This window comes from Rutidosis leptorrhynchoides, chromosome 7, assembly GCF_046630445.1.
Source record: "Rutidosis leptorrhynchoides isolate AG116_Rl617_1_P2 chromosome 7, CSIRO_AGI_Rlap_v1, whole genome shotgun sequence".
In the NCBI taxonomy this organism is placed as follows: Eukaryota; Viridiplantae; Streptophyta; class Magnoliopsida; order Asterales; family Asteraceae; genus Rutidosis; species Rutidosis leptorrhynchoides.
Genome location: NC_092339.1, coordinates 84528375 through 84548083, shown reverse-complemented (window position 1 = coordinate 84548083; position 19709 = coordinate 84528375). Strand labels below are relative to the sequence as shown.

General features: G+C 31.4%; 2 protein-coding genes across 2 annotated transcripts; both read left to right on the top strand.

Annotated features, from left to right (window-relative positions):
- The first annotated feature begins 4205 nt into the window (after positions 1-4205).
- On the top strand, positions 4206-6384 carry LOC139857448 (SUMO-conjugating enzyme SCE1-like). The gene is made up of 5 exons (XM_071846199.1): positions 4206-4454; positions 4548-4631; positions 5209-5361; positions 5461-5574; positions 5998-6384. Exons 1-5 carry the CDS (start codon positions 4386-4388, stop codon positions 6058-6060), a joined length of 483 nt encoding a protein of 160 aa, XP_071702300.1. The 5' UTR covers positions 4206-4385; the 3' UTR covers positions 6061-6384.
- Positions 6385-10130: 3746 nt separating this feature from the next.
- LOC139858305 (uncharacterized) lies at positions 10131-13375 on the top strand. The gene is made up of 10 exons (XM_071847161.1): positions 10131-10523; positions 10638-10700; positions 11288-11372; positions 11490-11561; positions 11757-11832; positions 12018-12063; positions 12171-12262; positions 12385-12454; positions 12582-12667; positions 13135-13375. The coding sequence occupies exons 1-10, from the start codon at positions 10188-10190 to the stop codon at positions 13178-13180; spliced, it is 972 nt and encodes a 323-aa protein (XP_071703262.1). The 5' UTR covers positions 10131-10187; the 3' UTR covers positions 13181-13375.
- Positions 13376-19709: the final 6334 nt, after the last annotated feature.

Below are 19709 nucleotides of genomic sequence, written 5' to 3'. Positions count from 1 at the left end.
GCTCGATCGCCGGGATGGCGATTCCTTCCTCATAATTGAAAAGGGGGAGATTTGTTGGGTATTTTATTTAGTTTCCAAATATGAGGAAATTAAAACCAAACCCAAGGCCCAACAAATTAGGCCCAAATGTTGGTTGACTTGGTCAATCATTTGAGGGCATTTCAAATCTCAATTGGGTGCAGCTGTTTTTATCATCAAGAGAGAAAGAAAGATCACAGAGAGATCAAGAAAAAGAGTCAAAACCCCAATTCCCGTCTACAGTGACAGCAGGCCAGAAAACCTTCGATCCCCGGAGATCCGACCGTTGGATCTTCTTCATTTTTGGGCTGTGTCTTCCTGACATCAGTGCCAACATTTTCAACCGTTGAATTCGTCTCAAGTGTTCTGTAGCTCGAGTTACAACAGGCCGAACAGTAGCAGAATTTTGGGTGATGAAATTCTTCTTTTGTCTTTAATTGTTTCATATACTTGTTGATTATTGTTGTTCAAGAGTATGTTGATGTTGTATGCCTCTAGTTGATCTAGAGAAGAATTATTGTATTGCTCTCTTTGTTGATGATAGTGGAATTTAAGTGGCTTACGAGTCCCGTGGTTTTTACTCTCGGTTTTGAGGGGTTTTCCACGTAAAAAGTCTCGTGTTTTAGTGTGTGCTTGATTATTGTTTTGCTACTGATTTGGAACAGATTTGGGGACTGATTTGGGTTGGATTTGATATAGCTTGTTTGTTAGTTTCCTCACGGGTTCATACGGGTCGGGAAAGTATTGGTCAAACGGGTTTGTTTCCGCTTTGTAGATTGTCCGTTGTGATTATTTTCCCATCAGGACCTAATAAAATATGAACTGCACATGAATTAATTTTGTTTTTAAGAAACATGTCTCTGTTTGTTACCATGCTTCTATATCGTTTCTTTTCCTAAAGCATGCTTTGCTTTTGGTACTTAGTATTCTAAAAATTTCACTTCTTTAAATGGGCAGTCAACTATGACTACTTTGATTATTGTTTGTTTGGAAATGTCTTATTTATGTGAAGAAAAGAGAGGTGTTTTGAACTTATTTATATTGGGGTGTTTGGGTTGGCTTCATTTAAAAATTAGTTTTGCTTCTCTTATGATTGGCTAATCTGTTAGTGACTTGCCTGAACCATATGTTATTGTTTTGGGGCATCTTAATAGTAGTAATTTAGTACTAACATTTATAATGACTATTCTTATATAAATATGCAGTATGACAATAGAACCTACATCATCACTTTCAATCAGCTGTATTCTTATATAAATATGCAGTATGACAATAGAACCTACATCATCACTTTCAATCAGCTGAAATTATCCTATGAACATTGTTCATTCGAGTATTCGGTTAAACATTATTGTTTTCTATTTCGTAGAACTTGATAAAATACCTTATTTTATTTACATGTTGATTATATAACATATCATTCAAAAAGATTCCCTTTGAAATTTCGTGATTCCATGTGTCTCTGCACTAGTATTCCATATATCTTTAATTAAGTCTCTAAATATTCAACCCTATTATCTCTTTCCCTTCCCTAATTTTCTCAATATTATTTAGTTCTTTTTCTAGCACAATCTACAATCTAATCGCCATCACCCTTTTCTCTTTTAATTGTTGGTTAACTTATTATACTTACATAGCTCAACAAATTATACTAATATCCAAAAAATTACCATTAGTTGCAAATTCTACCCCGGTTATTCAAACGGGTTGCAATATTAGTTGCATTCTTAGGATCACTTTATGTAGCATCTCCACTCCTCAAACTGAAGCCAACACCAATTATTGAAGCGTATGGGCGAACGGAGAATCTGATAACTGGAGATGTAAGGATGGTTTATTGGTCGGTGGCGGCGGCAGGGACGTATGTCGGTCGGCGGTAGGGACGGTTCTTAGAAGTGGAAGTAAGAAAATGATGCCAGAACTTTTTTCAGATCTACGACGGTGATAATGGAAAATGAAGATATATCGGACGCAATAAACTACTTTGATTTTACAAGATTTAGACCAGAAGATCTTAACCTGGAGCTTACCTTCTTGTTTACTGATATAAAACTTATAAAATCTTAACATGTGTTTTATAATATTTATTACGATTACGATGGATTACAGATAATTAGATGGTGGACTGGTGGTAAATTCATGTAGGTTTGAGGTAATTCTTGACGGTTGAAAATTGATATTTATAATAAGAATTTTGTTTATGAAAAGTTAACTTAGAATGGAGTAATGAGATGGTGGAAAGTTAACTTAAGGTTTGATATTTTTTTTATATGGATTAAAAAAAATCATTTGGATGATATTACCCTCACATGCGTGGCATATGTGAGGGGTTAACCTTATAACCTAATGGACGTTAGGTTGGGTACCAACCACGTAACTTAATCAAGACCTAGGTACCAACTATGCAAAAAATTAAGTTTAGGTGCTATCAAGAAAATATATACAAACCACAGGTACCAACGGCGTAATGTTTTCCAAACTTTTTCTCCTTCGAAAAAACAAAAAACTTATATAAACAACACGAAGTTTAATTAAACAAATGAAACACTTAAAAAACCGTACAATCTCAACAAGAAACTAGAGGTGTTCGTTCGGTTGGTTTATGGTTTACGTGGTTTATTCGGTTTGGTTTATTCGGTTTTCAAGAATATTTTTGAGAACCAATAACCGAACCAAATTTGACAAAACTAAACCAATCCAACCAAATAAGAAATCGGTTTATATGGATTGATTTTGGTTAAACCAAATTAAAACTTTTTGATAAAAAGTGTGTAGATTTTTTTAAAAGGCAAACATATTTTTAAAAGGCAATGTGAGAAGCAGCCCAAGAGTATACAACTCATATTTACAATCTAAACTATATCAATGAACTGAGTAACACAAAAATAAAAACGAAATCAGCAGCAGCTAAGTTTTCTGATATAAAAAATTCATAATACGGAGTAATTGATAAACAAATTCAATTGTTAAAATGAAATCAAACCAATAAAAACATTAACTTCAAACAAGAACAAAATAAAAGATAACTCATACTTCAAATCCAAAATAAAATAAACTAAATATTTAATATATATATATATATATATATATATATCATAAATAAAAGTATCTTTTGGTTTTTTGGTTTGAAACCAAATGTTAATTTTACGAACCAAATCCAAACCGAAAACCGTAAATATTTTCGGGTGAAACCTATAAACCAAACCAAAACCAAATAAGTCAATCTACTTTAACCAAATCAATTTGGTTTGGTCGGTTTCGTGGTCGAAACCGTTTAATGGACACCCTTACAAGAAACTAACAAGCTTGACTAACAAACAATTTAATGAGAGCTCATAGCTAAAACCATTATGATGTAATTACTCAATAACTTTTTAAGCTATAAAGTCAAAAGGAAAACCTACTAGTATTTAAGTGTTATTTAGCTAATTAATTTACTTTACATAAATAATATAATAATAAGCTTAAAAACATATATTCGTGTTGTCACTTCGTTCAATTATTTGTAATGTAGGAGTCTTTCATCAATCGATTAAAGGTTCCATAAATAGTATCAGGAGCGTTTTCGTCCTTTCACATTTTTTTCACTTTTTTTTTATTTTTCAAAAAAACCTCACACTTTTTTCAAAAATTAAAATCGACTTCCCAGGGTAAAGTTTCAAATACTTATTTTCATAAAAAAATCTTAAATAAACTCCACCCAAATATTCAACAGGTCATATCTTCTCGCTCGCAACGAGTTAAATTTTTCCGGCACCATCGTTAAACTCTAAATAATTTTAGGAACACAATGTCACTAACTATACGCAAAACGGACGTTTTTTAGAAAATGTTAAATATTTGAGGTACTTTTCATACACGTTGATTTTGCGTTACATTTTTAAAAGTCGAAAATTTCATAGCGAAACGCGGAGATGATTATATATTGTTAATTCAAAATAACATTTAAATCTTTCACGGATTATCGAGTTGCGCTTAAACGATATCATCGTTAGCCACGAAATAATTTTACAGACTAAATACAATAAAATATATTGAAAAACGAACCCCCGACACGAATCAATAGTTGATAAACTAGTTTAATTTAATTTCCTTAGAAGAAAAAAAAAAACATATATTCGTACTTATCTTTAAGTACTGTGTATATATAAATATATAAATATAAATATATTTTATGAAATGTGATGTGTGTCGTTGAGGTAACGAATAAAATCATAAATATACAGGGGAAGGGGGAGGGTAATTGCTATAAAGTCATACCTTCGTCTTCTTCATCGCATTATTACTTTTTTAACTTTATTAATAAACTCAAAAACTCAATTTAATTCCACCTTGACTACATACATATCAATCAGAAACCCTAAAACATGTCTGGTGGTATTGCTCGTGGCCGTCTTACTGAGGAACGAAAAGCATGGCGAAAAAATCATCCTCATGTATATATATGTTTATATAATTAGCTGTATATTGTAATATGCGTTTATGATTAGCTGTATTTTGTGTTTGATTTCATTTTTATTATTAATTAGGGTTTTGTTGCGAAACCTGAGACTCTACCTGATGGTTCAGTGAATTTGATGATTTGGCAGTGTACCATCCCTGGTAAGACTGGGGTAAGTTTTCGTTACATCTCATTATTTAGATTGCTTTTGTTAATTTAGATTACTTTTGTTAATTTAGATTACTTTTGTTAATTAATGAAATTAGTTTCTTATCAAAGGAGCTTAATATCTGTTATCGGTGTGTTGATATGTAATTGAGATTATTAACTTGAGCAATATTTGATTATTTGTGAAATTAATGAAGTATCCCTGAAGTATCCACCCAGGTCGCCTTTCGCTTAGTGCGGGAGCAGCGGGGAGGGGGGTTATACCGGCCATGCCCTCTTATTGGTCCGGGTTTCCTCCAGGGCAGTAGTTGGGGGCGGATTATGCAACTACGGAAGATGAACGCGTGGATAGTTTAGTCCCTGGGTGATCCCAAACTGATGTCCCACAAAAAATGAAGTGGATTTGCTTGTCTACTCGTAAGCTTAATTTTTCTCATAGATTAATGGATATTGGAGTTGGCCCCCCGAATAACCACTTTAGGATAGTAGGGTACAAAATACAGTACTCGTTTCGCATAAACATGAACTTTTACATTTTATTAGAGAATTTTGTGGGCGTTTATTATAGTTTAATGTTGCAGACTGATTGGGAAGGAGGTTATTACCCTCTTGCACTACACTTCACTGAGGATTATCCAAGCAAGCCGCCTAAGTGTAAATTTCCTCAGGGCTTCTTTCATCCCAATGTTTACCCGTCTGGAACTGTTTGTTTGTCTATCCTTAATGAAGATAGTGTAAGTTCTACTGCTTGTATCTCTTTACTAAGACACCTTGAGAAAGATGTTTAATTATCTATTTTTTTATATAATTTTGTGTAATGTGTTTGTCTTCAGGGTTGGAGACCAGCAATAACTGTCAAACAGATTCTAGTTGGTATCCAGGATCTGTTGGATTCTCCCAACCCTGCTGATCCCGCCCAGACCGATGGATATCACCTCTTTATCCAGGTAATGTTAACACTTCATTTGTTTATTTGTTTATTATTTGGGGTTATTTGTGGCTAAGCCTGAAAGTAATGGTGCTAATGGGTCAGGTTGGGTTCACCAAAAACATCTTTTTGTGAGTTTTCTGATATTTGTGAACTATTTTGTGTCAGATACAAACAACTTTTGACCCATTCCTTGTTAGCTATGTTATTGTGATTTATAATGATTTGACCCGTTAAGAGATCAAGTGTTATCTGGGTCATCCCAAATTGATTATAATTGTGACCTCTGCTGTTGTGAGGTTGTGCATGTACCACTACCAACTATGGTTGAAGTTTAACTTTAGACAACCATAAAGGCATAAACTGTATAAATTCGTGATATTGCTGTTTTCATTTTAGATATTGATTTTACATAATTACATCTGATTGATGTTGCGTGCAGGATACGGTGGAGTATAAGAGAAGGGTCCGCCAGCAGGCAAAGTTGTATCCCCCACTCGTTTAGAAGCAATCAGTGGGTTGGTTATCGTTTGGGTGTGTTTCATGTAGACAATCTTGATGAAACGTTTGATGATATTTTATGGCACCCATTATCGTTGAATTTTTAACTTATTTTCATATTTGGAAAAAAGATTAATCAGCTGATGGAAATTGTTAGTTGATGAAATGCCAATAGACCTGGCTAAACCTTTGCTTTATTTTTGGTGTGGTTGTATGTTACTAATCCAACATATTCAAAGGGTTCTTAAATTCTTATAACATGAGGAATGGGAACCCAATGGTATTTGGATCCCTGCAAGTACTTTTGGGGTTTAAATTTCCTTAATAATTCTACTGCAATTTGCCCATGGCCATGGCTATTTTCTTCTAATACCTTTTTATTTATTGTTTATTACCATTACTATTGTTTACCTATGATTGTCACACTAGTCATTATTCATCAACAATTGTCCTTCATTGTTTTGAATATGTATGCTTTGTGTTTGCAATTCTTTTGCATCTGCATGCTGGGCATAAGTTAGTAGGCTAATCAAATCACGCTATGTTCAGATAGCTTAGGTAACCGAATATTGGTTATAGTACAATAGTTTAGGCATGTATGAACATTTGAGTGATGTATAAAATCTTCAACTTATTCAAAAGGTAATGAGAAAATTGCGCGGATAGTCCCTGTGGTTTGTAGCAACAGCGTGGATAGACAAAGTTGGTGATTTGAGTGTGGATAGTCCTTGTGGTTTTCAAGTGGAGCAAAGATAGTCCAATGCACTAACACTGTTAAATTTTTCTGTTAGACATGAATCATGTGCCAAGCATGTGAGGGTATTTTTAGTATATTCATCCTTTTACACTTGAGGAATGCTATAACCACTCAATTTCTTTTACAAAAAAAATTCACACATAGACGTGTCACTGACATGTACCTCCACATAATATTTGTAACCTCCACGTATTATTTGTAACTGCCCCTTTGTTTTTGCTAAATATTTTTTTTTAATTAATTACCCCGTATTAAATTTTTCCATTCAAAGAAATCTCATTTAATATTTAACTCTTAATTACGAATATCATTGAGATGAATACAGTTTCATTTTTATCTTTTCTATTACTAATTTACTATTAACCTTAATTTCTCCATTACCCCATATTTTTTGTTCTTTGGTAGTAGACACCCAGAACTTCATTAATCTTTTAAAACACTATAAATTATCAACTCATGGCAACCACTTTAACATCTACAATATCCTCGCCTTGTATCAAACAAAATTAAGCACGTAGTTATTGATAGAGATGAGGATGATTTAATTAAGATAGAACTGTTAGATGACATATAAATTATACTCTCAATCGACTGATAAAAATTCGTAAAAAAATTGTTAGCAACTAAAAACCCTCCTAAGTTTAACGAAATGTATACAAGAGGTCTATTTTTTTTTTTAAATGGATGAATATGGATATTAAACAAATTATAATTTGAGAGGAAAGAATATTTGGCATTTTGGGGGTGAAAGTAAAGCAATTGATACAAACAAGGTGATTTACTATTATCACCACCGCTCCGCTCATCTTCAGCTCCGATCTCACATTCTCACCACCGTAAATCGCCTCATCTTCATCATCTCCGTTATCTCCTCTATTTATGGCGATTCCACCTATCAATTAATCTACTCGTGCACCAAAGCATCACCGTCATCGTTGTCTTCACGACCCAAACGTCACCGAAACGGAGTTCCGGAAAGAAGATGTACCAGTAAGATACAATCAAGTCTGATGATGTACCAGTAAGCCATTAGATTATGCAGTACGTTCATCGAATTCAATCGAGTGATGTGCGGTGGAAGGTGAGTATTTAGGTTTGATGAATTATTATTGGTTGAAAGGATAATATATTTCGGAGTAAAAAATATATATGTAAATATTTATTCAAAAATAAAGGTGCAGTTGCATATATTACGTGGAGTACATGTCAGTTGCCACGTATGTATGTGGATTATTTTGAGTAAAAGAATGGAGTGGTTCTAGCATTTCTCTTTACACTTCCCTTTTATCTATGAAATTTTTTTATCTTCAACCTTTTTATTTTAACCTTCATCTCTTCAATACTAAACCCTAATTGTATTTTAACATAATCATCTTCATATTCATATTCATCATCCAAAATAATAACCCCAAATTTTGAAAAGCTAAAACTAAATGCATAATCAATAAACAAAACTACAAATATATGATAAATTAAAGACAAAAAAATAAAGATAAAAAAAAAAAAACAAAAAAAGCCACGATTAGTTATGTTAAGACCATGTTGGGCCTTTCCCTAATTAGTGACAAGATATCCTAATCTAGCTTTAGTAACAAGTGATCTGAATCTCATTACCTGTCATCATCAACCATCTCCATCTGATCCTTTAACTCACCCTCACCATCCGATTTTGGCAGGGTAACGATTTTTGAACCAAAAATCAAGATCTGTAATTCAATCCACCATTCAATCGAACCTGTTAGGTTTCAAACATCCAATTCTGTTCTTGAGTTCAATGAAACCAAAATCATCAAAAAATAAAATTAACAATTAAAATTGATCACAATAGTTTCCTGATGTACTGTTTAACCACTTTCGTGAAGAAGCAAGAACCAAAATATCAACAAAATACAGAATCAAGTGAAGGAAAGTGGCATGATTTTCATATGAATTCACAATCCAAAAACAATTTCAGATCTGAGAATTTGACCGAATGAGCTTGAGGTTTGACTTCAGATCTGAGAATTTTGAAGTGATTCTCTATTCGATTTGAGGCTTCAGGTAGTTTGAATAAGTGATTGGAAATCAGATTTGACATCGATTCGAGTTTTGAGCAACCGAACTAATCCAGAGACCAAAACCAATTGATATTTTGGTACTCTAACTTGAACTCCAGATCTGAGATGACGAAAACGAATTGTAACTTTTAAATCTGAAATCTTATGTTGTTTTTGAGAACTAGAAATTAGAGAAATGATTTTTGGTGAAGAAGTAATGAAGATGAACGATAACTTGAACTCCAGATCTTTGTTTGCTGAGTTTTAATTTGGTTATTTGTTGAAGAATATGTTCCAATCGTTATGCATTACTCAGATTTTGTTAAATTTGTTTGTTATGTATAAAATCTAGAACTCAGATGTATATGTTGAAGAAATGTTTTAATATATATAGTTATGTATATTCAGATGTATAAAATCTAGAAAGAGATGAAGAAATTGAGTGGAAGGAAGAACTTCAATAGAATTTAATAGGGTTTAAAAGAAAAGTATGTGGGTGGGTGAGGATATTCAGATGTAATAATATAAAGATCAAAAATACCCTCATGTGGAATGCACATGGCAATGAGTTAACGGAAGAATCAAACAGAAAACGTCACTTGGGCTATCCTTGCTCAACATTTCAAAAATAGTGACTATCCAACCCCAAATCACCAACTTTGTCTATCCACGCTGGGTGCTACAAACCACAGGGACTATCTGCGCAATTTTCTCAAAGGTAATTGTAATTTTTTACTGAAATTTAGGCTACGTATGATAAAGAAAAGGATAAACCGTTGAATTATTCAAATGTTTTAATGTTTTAATTGAAATTGAATTGAGTTGTGAATGACAATAACTTATTTGATAACTATTTTATATGAATACCCTGAATCATATAAATTCACTGTATATTCTTATTTTTCTTTTCGCAACTAATCGTGGGATGCTTCGCAAGTTTTAGTAGGGGGACCCGCGAATAGTTGCGAAGCAACCCGGATTCAATTCCGATAAGGGGAGGTTTTCTCCATAATTTTTCCGCGATTAGTTACCAAACAATCTGGAACTCGCGATTAGTTGCCAAGCAACCCGGGTCAATTCTTGAAGTTTCCTACCTAGCATGTATGGGTCGCAAATGAGAGTATTCGTTGTGAAAATCTGCCAGTTAAAAAAAAAGGGGGGGGAAAAAAAAAAGATATGTATGGACTATAATAACACTTGATGGACCCTTTAAACCGGTTTTCCGAAGACAGGGGACAAAATACAAATTAATTTTTAGACGAAAACAGAAATAATAACCGTAAATACATATAATTGGGGAACAAATTAGGGCTTGAAGAAGAAAAAAACAAACCCTAGATGGACGATCTAGTAGCTTACTACCTACCACCACCGGCAGGTCTTCACACCACCCAATACTCCTACCACCAACCACCACCTCCTCCGCCGGGAGCCCCGTACCCTCCTCCACCGGCCGCCGTACCTCAATTACCACACCAATACGTCCACCAGCCATCGTTTACTTCTTACGCACCACTGACGTCATACACTCCATCGTTTACAGACGAAGTACGGACGCTATTCATTGCAGGTCTTCCAGAAGACGTCAAACCTCGTGAAATTTACAATCTTTTTCGTGAATTTCCTGGTTATGAATCTTGTCACCTTCGTAGCCCTAGCGCTACACAAACACAGGTAATCATGTAGAAATAATGAAATGACTCTTGGTTTATTGAGATATATTATTATGTAATTTGATGATGAATGTGTAATGTGTTGGTTCTAATTTGTTAATTGGATGTAAAACAGCCGTTCGGGTTTGCGGTTTTCGTGGATCAGCATTCTGCGGTTGCAGCATTGCATGCGTTAAATGTGAGAATGCTTTTTCTTCTAAATGTGTATTCGTTTCTTCACATTTTGGATATGACGTTTATGATTATATTTGCATTTGAGTTTATAGTTCTGGTGGCTTAATTGCGTAACACACTTATGATCGTTTCGATAAGTATGTGTATGTAGACTATCATATTTGAAGGTGTCAGAGCATTTGGATGAAACATTCCTAATGTGATAGGCTAAAAATAAACCAAACAAAATATGGCTTAAGTAACACCTAGCATTCTGATTAGTTCCTCACTTTAGTTATAAAGTTGTGAAGATGTCGGTTAAGCGATAATAATTAATGCTAAATTACCCAATCAGGGAATTTTTGCATTATAGTTTCTTCTCCTTTTTGCTTCATCAATGACTAGTTAATTATATTTAATGATTTGTGTTTATAGTGTACTCCCTCCCTTGTAAGAGTCTTCTGCATAAACTACATGGAAATTTAATCATTTTTTTATATAGCATTTTATAGTATCTTGTGTACATTGTCACCTTATAACACTTCGAGGACATGAGTTTAGGATATCAATATATCATCTTACTGTGGCTTCTTTTTTTTTTTTGGGTTGTAGGGGATGGTGTTTGATCTCGAGAAGGGTTCAAAGTTATTTATCGATCTTGCAAAATCAAATTCGAGGTCTAAACGCTCAAGATCAGGTATATTGTCAGTTACATTTTCTTCTTTAATCTTAAAGCCATATACAATCTACCTTTTGATGAACATATATATTATAATATAAATTTCAATTTAAACTTTGTATCTGTACAAACTAGATGATGAAAGATACGGATCTAACAAAAGGGCAAAAGCGTCTCCTGGAATTTTAAGGAGTGTTCCAGATCCTGGTGAGACACTACTATTACTCGTACACTAATATTGTAATTAAAATGCTCACAAACACGAATAACTAGCAACTATTCAAGTTGTTGGCTTTCTGTTAATATATACGAGGGGCAAAAATGCAAAACAGAGAATTAGTAAGGGGTGAAAACATTATTATAGAAGCTCACATTGCACATGTTTGCACACTTGGGCACTAGCAGGTGTTGGTAGCGTTCACATGCCTGGATTCAGTAATTCTGCTTACAACACGATTGGTAATCCACCTGCACAAAGGTCATCTGCACACTACTTCATAACTTTGATTTAAAAAAATGTTTTTTTTTCACTGTAATTAAGCACATGTAAATTACATGATTGCTTGTTGTTAAAAGGTTAAAGGGCAAACAAAACACATGTCATCATCATGTAAAATTAGCAACTCTTCTAATATGATACATTTATTTTTGTTACAATATCAGTCACGGAAGCTTTGAAGGTAGAGCGGAGAACATCGGTTCAAGAATGGTATATTCCATATATTATATTTTGGAATTTACAATTAGTAATTAATTAAACAAATCATGATATAACTTGCTAATTTAATTATTCCTTATTTTTTTATGTATGATTAGAGAAACTCATCAGCTCCCCCATGTCCGACAATATTCGTGGCGAATTTGGGACCAACTTGTACAGAACAAGAGTTAACTCAAGTGTTTTCAAGGTTCCTGACTTAATATATATTATCTTTCTTTTTTTTTTTTTTTTTTTTTTTTTTTGGATATATTGATATATTGAGGTAGCTTGACACAACTCTTTATTTGTTACCATCATTGTGAATTACAGATGTCGTGGATATTTGAAATTAAAGATGCAGAGTACATATGGGACTCCGGTGGCATTTGTAGACTTTGAGGTACATCTATGTACATATAGAATCAGATATCGATACACATAATTTGTTGAAAAGAACCTGTTAATTAGCCTGGTGTTTCAAGTTTTATGCACACGATAATATGTGTACAATTGACAATTATTTGCAGGATACAGCCTGTTCAAATGAAGCACTAAATCACTTGCAAGGCACTGTTTTGCACTCATCAATAACTGGTGAAGGAATGCGGCTAGAGTATCCTTTCATTCTGCCATTGGCATTTTTAATTTACCCACCTTATTTCATGTTTACCATTCACAATAAAAAATTTGTGGTTCTTGGGAAGTTGGCAATATGGGTTGGGTGGGAAAGGTTGGGTAACGGGTAGGTTTAGGTCGGATGATAATTTTTTCGGTAACTGTCAGAATGGTTCGTGTCAGGTTACCAAAATACTATTTCCATCCAAAATATGTATGTTTTATATTATATGATCTTTGTTTAAGTGTGACGAAGAAAGTTAAATTCTTTCAAGTGTTGCAATCTATTTGACCCACTTCTTTTCAAGCTATTTTTTAGTGAATGAGCAAATCATGAACCCAAGCAAACTGATTGATCTTATAAGTGTTAGACCTGGATTACATATAATTTTTCCCAAATTTTAATCCGTCATCTTTTTTGTTTATTTAAGCTTATGGTAAGGTTTTGCTTAACCAGAAAACTAGATTTGCTAAATCGAGGATGGGTATGCGGAGTAAGAAGTCTAGGTAAACATGGAACTTTACCATTTCATCATCAAAGGTAGGAATGAAGTAATAATAGTTTCTGTAATGTGATCCTGCATTATGTAGAACAGCGGGTTCTTTTCTTTTTGTTTAATGTTTCGTAGTAATACAAAGAGTGGATGCCATGTAATCTCTTGTTTATTTTTTTATATTAATTAATTCATTTAAAAAAGCGACGCTTGCTAATAATCTTCTTGGTATGTCCCGAGTTAAGATATCATATGTTTGGTTTTCGCCTGTTTGATTTTTGTATATACGTGTGGTGGCTAACCTTTGGTCCTTGTGTTCCTGGGTCCATTGTCATGCTACTTTCAGATGCCTTAAAAGTCCTAGTTCTAAGTAGCCGCGTATGCTTTTGATCCAGAAAATCCTAGTCCTGGTTCCTGCGGGCCGAAAATTGTTTAATGTGTAAAGTGTAATTTACCAAAAAAAACATGCATTTGTTATATGCCAAACAAATATAAAGTCCTTTCTATCAAGTTTCGTATTTTATTTGTTGATCTCTAAACTTATTACCTATTATTTATAGTACTCAAAAGTTGATTAATTAGCGGTTCGGAGACATGTCATGCTATCATTAGTTACTTTATCCGAAAAGTGCGTAATCGGCTTTTCACTTTACGCTCACATGGCATTTATGTTGCTCAAGAGTATTGTGCTTTAATATATAGGATTATGCTAAAAAGTAGTCTGCAGGGCTTACGATAAATGCTGGGCGGTCTGATTATAGTTTATTGATTAAGGACGTCAGACAGTATTTGAGTGAAAGTGCGTTTTTTTTTTTTTTTTTTTTTTTTTTTTTTTGTAACTTTTAAGCACATCTTCCTATCTTTGATGGTAACTAAGTCTTTCTTAATGCGTGCAACGCATAAGGTGCACCATTAATAGCGTATAACATAGATGTTATAAATAACATATGTGACTAGATAACTTGTGTATATATACAAATATACGATTCAATGTCAACAAATAAACAACATACATATTAAATATGAAAGGAGATATCCTACCATTCAGGATAAAAAATGTTAAAAAATTATTGCAATAAAAAATAAAAGGATTATCTATAGATTTAGCGAAATATTATATGTAACGACCCGTCAAAATCGCCATTGACGGCGCCGTTAACTTAGGTCCCGTTACGTGGTCATAGTCCCTAAATGAGACGCGTTTGACCAAAATTATGTCGCATTCATTTGAAACGTATATGACTTGCAAAGTTTTAAGTAAACCAAACGGTTCGACAACATGTATAAGTTTACAAAAGTTATAAAGTATAAATGAAATAACTTGCGACATAATATAAGTTGAAAATCACGAATGCTATAAATAGCGTAAGTATGTATGCTTTAAGTTTGAATCCAAATGTGACATCACTAGCGTATGCATGTATGCTTGACCCCAAGCAAATAATCAAAGTGTGCGGAAGCATGTATCAAGTAGCCAAGTATGAACTTGAGAAACATATAGAAAACTGTCAACGAAAAACGTTGGTGAAATAATAGGTGTATTTGTAAACGTATGTTTTTGAACCACAAGATTTAGTATAAGATGATTATCCAAATCGTTTACATTCCAAAAGTGGTTGTTTGTATCACGAGCACCCAATTACCAAGGCTTAACTGAATAGTACCTCTGCATCATAGTGTTAGAACCTATACTATACCCCGAAAATACGTTTCATTCATCTGAATGAGGGTTCGTCAAACCCGTATGGTCACACAACATAAGTTCTCGTTTACACCCTACAAGTGTAACTAATGATAATTGGACTTGAGGATTTTTGTTCTAACTCGTACGTGGAATGTTTGTTTTCGTACTTGTGTTCAACGTATAAAACTATAAACCTTATATGTTTCTCATCCCATGATTTAAAAGTATAAAAGTTGTTGAAAAGATGGGACTATGATCTCACCGTAGTTGCACGCCAAAGTGTTTGAAATTAAACGTTGTGCAAATGAAAGTTGCTTAACCTTGACCTAAACAAATAAGTTGTATCAATTACCGGTTACGACACGAGATCGGGTGAAATGTGTTCAATTAGTCCTATGGCTCGTTACGACTCGATTAATATATCATGTGAGTCAAATTGTCAAGTTTCATGCAAGATATAATTATAAAAACATGTTAGAACGATTGCATAAGTGTTTGGTTAAGTTTGACTAAAAGTCAAACTTGGTCAAAGTCAAAGTCAACGGGGTCGGGTCGGGTATCCGACTATTGCACATATAAACGTAGTCATATATAAGCATGTTGGTAAAATTTCACGTTAAACGGAGTTGCGAGTAAGCGGAAACGAAACTTGAAAAATCAAAAAAAAAAAAAAAAAAAAAAAATTGGGACAGAAATATTCTCGCTATAGCGAGATTTTGTGCACACCAGGGCTCGCTATAGCGAGGCCCCTGGTTTCAGGTGTTGTTGCTGAATTTTCAAGTGCACGAACCAAGCTTCTTTCAAGCACAACTAATGAATCGTAAATATTCAAAACACGTATCTTATATCGTTGGAAAGTTAATTTAACGAGGAATACTACTAATGTCACACCCCCAAATAGGGCCTGGGGTATTTGTGACTAATTATATCAAATCACAGTTGTATAAACGAGAATGACTTTAAATGAGATGTTTTGAATAAATCATTTATTAATAAAATAGCGGAAGCATTAAAAGTTTTACATCAAATTCAAACTGAAATAATAATAGTAGTCTTAATGTAAAGTAAATGTAATGAAATGAAGACTCCATGTAGCAGCATTCAATTCATCAAGTAGCAGTCATGGTAATCATCTTATTCGTCACCTGAGACAAAACATGCTTAAAGTGTCAACCAAAAAGGTTGAGTGAAATTCATAGGTTTATATAATATGCATTAGACCACAAGATTTAGTTTAAAGTTGATTGATACCAAACATATCAATTTAAAAGTGTTGCTGAAGTTTGTAATATCGCGACTAAACAAAAGTTACCTCGTGACACCTTGTTATTCAGTGTCGTTGAATCATTATTATGTAACCAAAGACCAACGGTCAAATGGTTAGAGACGTTACTCTCAATAGGCCTATTCACAATAATTAAGTTTGCCTTTTATACGCAGCAATTGACGATATTACGGTGAGGATTTGCATGAATCAAAGCATGACAACATAATAACATTTGAGTACTTGTGTCTAAACGTAAAACAGTTATAAAGCAAGCATGTGTCTCACCCCAAAAGTTATAAACAATTTAATAAACAGTAAAAGCGGGGCTATGAAAATCATCTTAAATAGCAGTTGAAGTATTCCACGCAAGAAAGGAAAGTAAAGCAAGTAAGTGACCGGGATATCAACCTAGAGGTATAACGTTCGATCAGTAATTGTCTAATAGACCAAGTGTATGTTTATTAATATAATGAATTATATTAATAGTGACAGTCCAAAATAGGAAGATTTCAACTTATGGAAAGTTTATAAGTTCAGGTTATATTCATTAGTAAGACGTTGTACAACTTTACTCAAACTTCGTTGCTATCAAATAAGTCAGGAATGACTAGATGTAACCGGGGACCCAGGACTCTTGACCAGAATCTAAGTCCTGGCATTCGAGATTCATAAGCTTACCCATAAATGGCAACCTAGACATCATTCACTTACGACTGTAAGTAGCGATGAAGTTTGTATATAATGCACGTTATCTTTAGAGTATAACCTTCACGTTATGTGCGTATAGAATTACGACACATTGATATAATTTACTTATATAGTAAATATATATTATATTAAGTTTGAATATATTTAATATTATTAATGTATTATCATTATTAATTTATTTTAAAATTAATCTTATAACAAAGTATTATAAGTTTAATTATGTAGATAGGATAAATATATAATAATTATGTCTTACATATTTATTTTATATACTATTATTTGATTAATATAAATCTTATATTTATTATATATATCAAAATTTATATATATAAATTATCTAAATTCAAATTTATATATCAATAAATCATCTAATAATTCCAATTAATATTTTATTGACTTCAAATAAGTATATAATTTGTACAAAATTTTATAAAATAATCTATACAATATTACTATTTTTTATGTATTAATTATTATTTTCAATAATCATTTAATACTTAAAATACAAAATAATAGGTAAATGAGTTTAAAATTACATTTTATATTTTTATAAGTATCTACTAATCATAATAAACATAAGAAAATTTTATAAAATATTTTTATCACTTTTTAGTATTTATTTCTAATATTGTTCTCGGTTTGCATTAAATCAAAATTAATTATGTATAAAATACCAAATCGACTTAAATAATTGAGTTTATAATTTTATCAGACTTTTATAAGTTTAACAAACTCAGAAAAATATTTTATAAATATTGTTATTACTGTTTAATATTTATTTAGTATTTACCTTCATTTTTAACCATAAATAAGTTTAAATAAAGATAAAATACCAATTCGACTAAAAAAATTATTTTTATAATTTTCGCTTGTTTATGTGAGTTTTATAATCCCATAAAAATTTTATATATATTTTTATTATTGTTAAAAATATTTATTTCGAATTAAATATTATATACATTATATACCGAAATAATAAATGAATAATAATTATAAATTCGTATTTAACATTTATAAAAATTTTAAAAATTATATTTGATCAGTATTGTATCATATTAAGGTTAAGAAACCTTTAGGATTATTTTATTTAATTTTTCCCTAATTATTCCATATATATATCGTATATGCATATACATTTTCATTAATTACAAAATAAATATAATTCCGAAATATTAATTCATAAAAATATTTTTATAACTTCCAGCAATATTTAATACTAATTATAACATGTTATGTATATTTATAACAATTATATATATAGATTATATCATTAATTAATTTTTTTTGATTATAAATGAAATTAAAAAAATAAAAGAAAGAATATAATACTTACTAGAAGTAGTTCTTCAAGAGAGAAATGAGAGATTAAGGTGCAAGTTTGAAATGAGAAATGTATGTGGTATTTATAGTTGAAAATATTAGGTAAAAAAAATAAAATAAGTAAAAGAAATAAAAAGAAAAATATATATTAAATCTTAGTGGGTTTGGTAATGGGTTTTAAAAATTAAAAGTAATATCATCTAGTCATATTAATCATAAAATAATAAAAGTAGTTTTTACTTTCTTTTTTTTTAAAAAAGTAGATTTATGTGAAAAAGTAGTTTGTATTTTTATTAAAAGTAAATCTTAAAAGTTAAAATAAGAAAAAGTAGTTTGTATTTTTATTAAAAGTAAATCTTAAAAGTTAAAATAAGAAAAAGTAGTTTGTATTTTTATTAAAAGTAAATCGTAAAAGTTAAAATAAAAAAAAATAGTTTGTATTTTTATTAAAAGTAAATCTTAAAAGTTAAAATAAGAAAAAGTAGTTTGTATTTTTATTAAAAGTAAATCTTAAAAGTTAAAATAAGAAAAAGTAGTTTGTATTTTTATTAAAAGTAAATCTTAAAAGTTAAAATAAGAAAAAGTAGTTTGTATCTTTGTATTTATTTATTAAAAGTAGATATAGTTTTGATTTTTTTTTTAAATTCTAAAAAAAATTGTTTAATACATTTCTAAGAACATTTAACATTTTATTTCTATATTTGTTTAATTATTAAATACGAATTTTATATAAAAATTATTATTATATTCAGTTTTTAAAATTAAAATTTATGATTATTATTTTATAGTTTTTATTAGTTTTATAAATATTATAATATTATTTATTATTTAGTTAATTATATATTCTATTAACTAAATAACAAAAGTAATATAAATATTATATATATTCATTGATGTAATTATGTTATATTATATAACATAACCTTATTTATAATATTTATAATTATATTATTATTTTTAAGCGTACGTTTATTCGGTCAACGTTAAATTTATTCGTATATAACAACTATAGGTATCGGAAGTCAAAAAGTGAGGGTTGTTATAGTACCTACCCGTTAAAAGAAATTTCGTCCCGAAATTTAGTTTTTGCCATCAATCGGCGTTGTTCGTACATAGACGAGGATATTTACGTTTTATTTGGTCTTCACGTTCCCAGGTATGTTCGGGGCCTTTCGTGAATTTCAACGGATAGAATATTGTTCTGTTTCATGCATTTAAATCATATGAACCCTAATTTCTTACAGGTTCTTCTATAAAGTGCATTTTATTATTAATGTAGAGGTTATCTAAAGGATTAATAAGAGTGTCATTTGACTAGGTTATCCTCAAAAGGGATGATGGTGCTATACGAGCATTTTAGTAAACTGAACACGTGAAATGTGTTATGAATAGTGATGTGAAGCGAGGTGTATATAAAATAGTTTATATTTTACTAGGAAATACTATTAAATACGATACAATTTTACACAAGATATTTATTTATTTATAGAATGGATATACTTAAACCTTGCTACAACACTTATAGGCAGTGTACCTAATCGTACAGTAGTGTAGTTTTTAGTAAGTC

Bases quoted from the DNA above. Each gene is read 5' to 3' on its own strand.
- LOC139857448 (XM_071846199.1), top strand. From the start codon at position 4,386: ATGTCTGGTGGTATTGCTCGTGGCCGTCTTACTGAGGAACGAAAAGCA. The intron at 4,632-5,208 runs GTAAGTTTTCGT...TTAATGTTGCAG, and splicing joins CCATCCCTGGTAAGACTGGG to ACTGATTGGGAAGGAGGTTA. The intron at 5,575-5,997 runs GTAATGTTAACA...TGTTGCGTGCAG, and splicing joins GATATCACCTCTTTATCCAG to GATACGGTGGAGTATAAGAG.
- LOC139858305 (XM_071847161.1), top strand. From the start codon at position 10,188: ATGGACGATCTAGTAGCTTACTACCTACCACCACCGGCAGGTCTTCAC. The intron at 10,701-11,287 runs GTGAGAATGCTT...TTTGGGTTGTAG, and splicing joins CAGCATTGCATGCGTTAAAT to GGGATGGTGTTTGATCTCGA. The intron at 12,668-13,134 runs GTATCCTTTCAT...CCAGAAAACTAG, and splicing joins GGTGAAGGAATGCGGCTAGA to ATTTGCTAAATCGAGGATGG.